Below are 2,874 nucleotides of genomic sequence, written 5' to 3' on the forward strand. Positions count from 1 at the left end.
GATGTAAGCCTTATGGCAAAATGGAAGAACAAGGCAATCAGACAATTTTGTAATACTAGCAGACTCCTCACGCCCTCTGGTGGAACATAGAGGAAGTGCACTGCTCCCACTGGCATAACACATAGAAACTGCAGTACACATGCACATGCGTACACAAATTTGCATGATTGAGGAGAGTTTGTTAATCCACAGCATTTTTTAAATATTTGTGTTTGATAAAAAAACACGCATCTTTTTTTGTGTAGTGGGGAAAAATTGGCTACAGAGGTTCAACATGGGGGTGAAGCGGATGCTGGTTCTGCTGCTGATCGTCCTGAAGGAAACTCGACCGACGGCAGCGCAGGGCTGCAGCTGTGCATCCACATCATGTAACTGCAACTTCGTAGGCCTCACCAGGGTCCCTCAGGACCTGCCTACAACCATTAATTATCTTTACCTGAACGGCAACTCCATCACAGCCTTAAGTCCGTCTGATTTCTCAAGGTATAGAAACTTGGAAAGATTGTTCTTAGCGTCCTGTGAAATCTCCATGATCAATACTGGAACATTTTATAACTTGACCAGCTTACGTAATTTGTACCTTGATAGTAATCAGTTGACAAATCTAGAAGCTAACGTATTTGAGGGACTTGGTTTCCTGGAGACCGTGGCTCTTGGGTCGAATCAGTTGTCTTCTCTCCCAGCTGACATATTTGAGGGACTTGGTGCCCTGCTGTCTATCTTTCTTCAGAATAATCAGTTGTCCAGTCTTCCTGCTGGCATCTTTGAGGGACTTGAGAAACTGAACAGATTGCACCTTCAGGAAAATCAGCTAACTAGTCTCCCAGCTGATATTTCCGGACTTGGTAATCTGCAGGAGTTGTATCTTCAGCTCAATCAGCTAACTAGTCTCCCAACATTTGAGGGATTTGGTAATCTTGGGAAGTTGCGTATTGACCAAAATCAGTTGTCGACCCTCCCAGCTGACATATTTCCAGTACTGGCCTCCGTTTCAGATGGTGGCGTCTATAGTGTCCTTGATATAAGCAACAACCCCTGGCAGTGCGACTGCAACATGCTTCCCTTTAAGCGATTGATGAACGGCTCTTATGACTTTGAAAGCGAGATAATATGTGCTGGGCCTGATAGACCTGCTAACCTTACAGGGAAAAGCCTGCTAAACGATGTAAATCCTGAAGATATGTGTGAAGAGACCACAACAGTCCCTTCTACTGCCACATCGAAACCTGCGGCTAGTTGCACCTTATCAAGCTTTTGGACGACGTGTGTCAACAAAAGGTTTTGGAGAAGGGCAAGTTGCCGCGGCAGGTTTTGCAGTAAATGCCGCAGGAAGTTTAGGAAGGTTTGTCCGGATAAAAGCACGCGTTGGGGCTCATGTCGCCGCGAATTCACGAAGAATTGTACCTAAAGGCGTATCTTAAAGCACATTAATACGGGTGTCGCAAGCTTTGATAAGGGTGTCACAAGCTCCAAAAGCAGGTGTCACAAGCGCTAAAACTGGTGCCACAAGCTTTAATACAGGTGCCACAAGCTTTACAACAGGTGCCACAAGCCATACAACTGGTGCCACAAGCCATACAACTGGTGCCACAAGCCATACAACTGGTGCCACAAGCCATACAACAGGTGTCACAAGCGCTAAAACTGGTGCCACAAGCCATACAACTGGTGCCACAAGCTTTACAACAGGTGCCACAAGCTATAAAACGGGTGCCACAAGCTATAAAACAGGTGCCACAAGCCATACAACTGGTGCCACAAGCCATACAACTGGTGCCACAAGCTTTACAACAGGTGCCACAAGCTTTACAACAGGTGCCACAAGCTTTACAACAGGTGCCACAAGCTATAAAACGGGTACCACAAGCTATAAAACAGGTACCACAAGCCATACAACTGGTGTCACAAGCCATGCAACTGGTGCCACAAGCTATAAAACGGGTGCCACAAGCTATAAAACAGGTGCCACAAGCTTTACAACAGGTGCCACAAGCTATAAAACAGGTTCCACAAGGTATAAAACAGGTGCCACAAGCTTTAAATAGGTGCCACAAGCTTAACGACGGGTGCAGTTAGCTTTAAATCAGGTGACATAGGCTTCAAACAGGTGACACAAGCTCTAAAATAGGTGTCACATGTTTTTTCACAGGTGTCAGAAGCTTTGTAACAGGTGTCAGTGGCTAAAAATGTAGGAACATGCAGGTTTAGAGGTAACTAGTCCAAAACTGTTGGTAAATGTAGGTTTAGGAGAGCCTGCCCAAAACTGGAGGTACGTGTAGGTTTAGCTGGTAACAGCCCAAAATCGTAGGCACATTTAGGTTAAGAAGTACCTGCCCAAAACGGTAGGTACATATATGTTTAGAGGTACTTTGCGAAAACAGTACTCAGTAGGCGCGCCTAAAACTATAGGTATAAGAAGGGTTAGAACTGCCTACCAAAAACTGTAGGTAGCTGTAGGTTTATATTCGCCTGCCCTAAAATTGTAGATACAAGATGGTTTAGAGGTGCCTGCCCAAAACTGTAGGTACACGTAGGTTTAGAGGTGCCTGCCCAAAACTGTAGGCACAAGTAGGTTTAGAAGTGCCTGCCCAAAACGGTAGGTACATATATGTTTAGAGGTACTTTGCGAAAACAGTACTCAGTAGGCGCGCCTAAAACTATAGGTATAAGAAGGGTTAGAACTGCCTACCAAAAACTGTAGGTAGCTGTAGGTTTATATTCGCCTGCCCCAAAATTGTAGATACAAGATGGTTTAGAGGTGCCTGCCCAAAACTGTAGGTACACGTAGGTTTAGAGGTGCCTGCCCAAAACTGTAGGTACAAGTAGGTTTAGAAGTGCCTGCCCAAAACTGTAGGTATGTGTAGGTTTAGAGGT

At 45.3% G+C, this 2,874-nt stretch overlaps 1 protein-coding gene across 1 annotated transcript; it reads left to right on the forward strand.

Moving 5' to 3' along the window:
* The first annotated feature begins 249 nt into the window (after window positions 1–249).
* LOC136423795 (reticulon-4 receptor-like 2) lies at window positions 250–1,649 on the forward strand. Its single transcript, XM_066412111.1, has one exon. It carries the CDS (start codon window positions 275–277, stop codon window positions 1,406–1,408), a length of 1,134 nt encoding a protein of 377 aa, XP_066268208.1. The 5' UTR covers window positions 250–274; the 3' UTR covers window positions 1,409–1,649.
* The last annotated feature ends 1,225 nt before the right edge of the window (window positions 1,650–2,874 follow it).

Source organism: Branchiostoma lanceolatum, chromosome 1, assembly GCF_035083965.1.
Source record: "Branchiostoma lanceolatum isolate klBraLanc5 chromosome 1, klBraLanc5.hap2, whole genome shotgun sequence".
Classification (NCBI taxonomy): domain Eukaryota; kingdom Metazoa; phylum Chordata; class Leptocardii; order Amphioxiformes; family Branchiostomatidae; genus Branchiostoma; species Branchiostoma lanceolatum.

Excerpts from the sequence above, each read along its gene's own strand:
- LOC136423795 (XM_066412111.1), top strand. The coding sequence starts at position 275 with ATGGGGGTGAAGCGGATGCTGGTTCTGCTGCTGATCGTCCTGAAGGAA.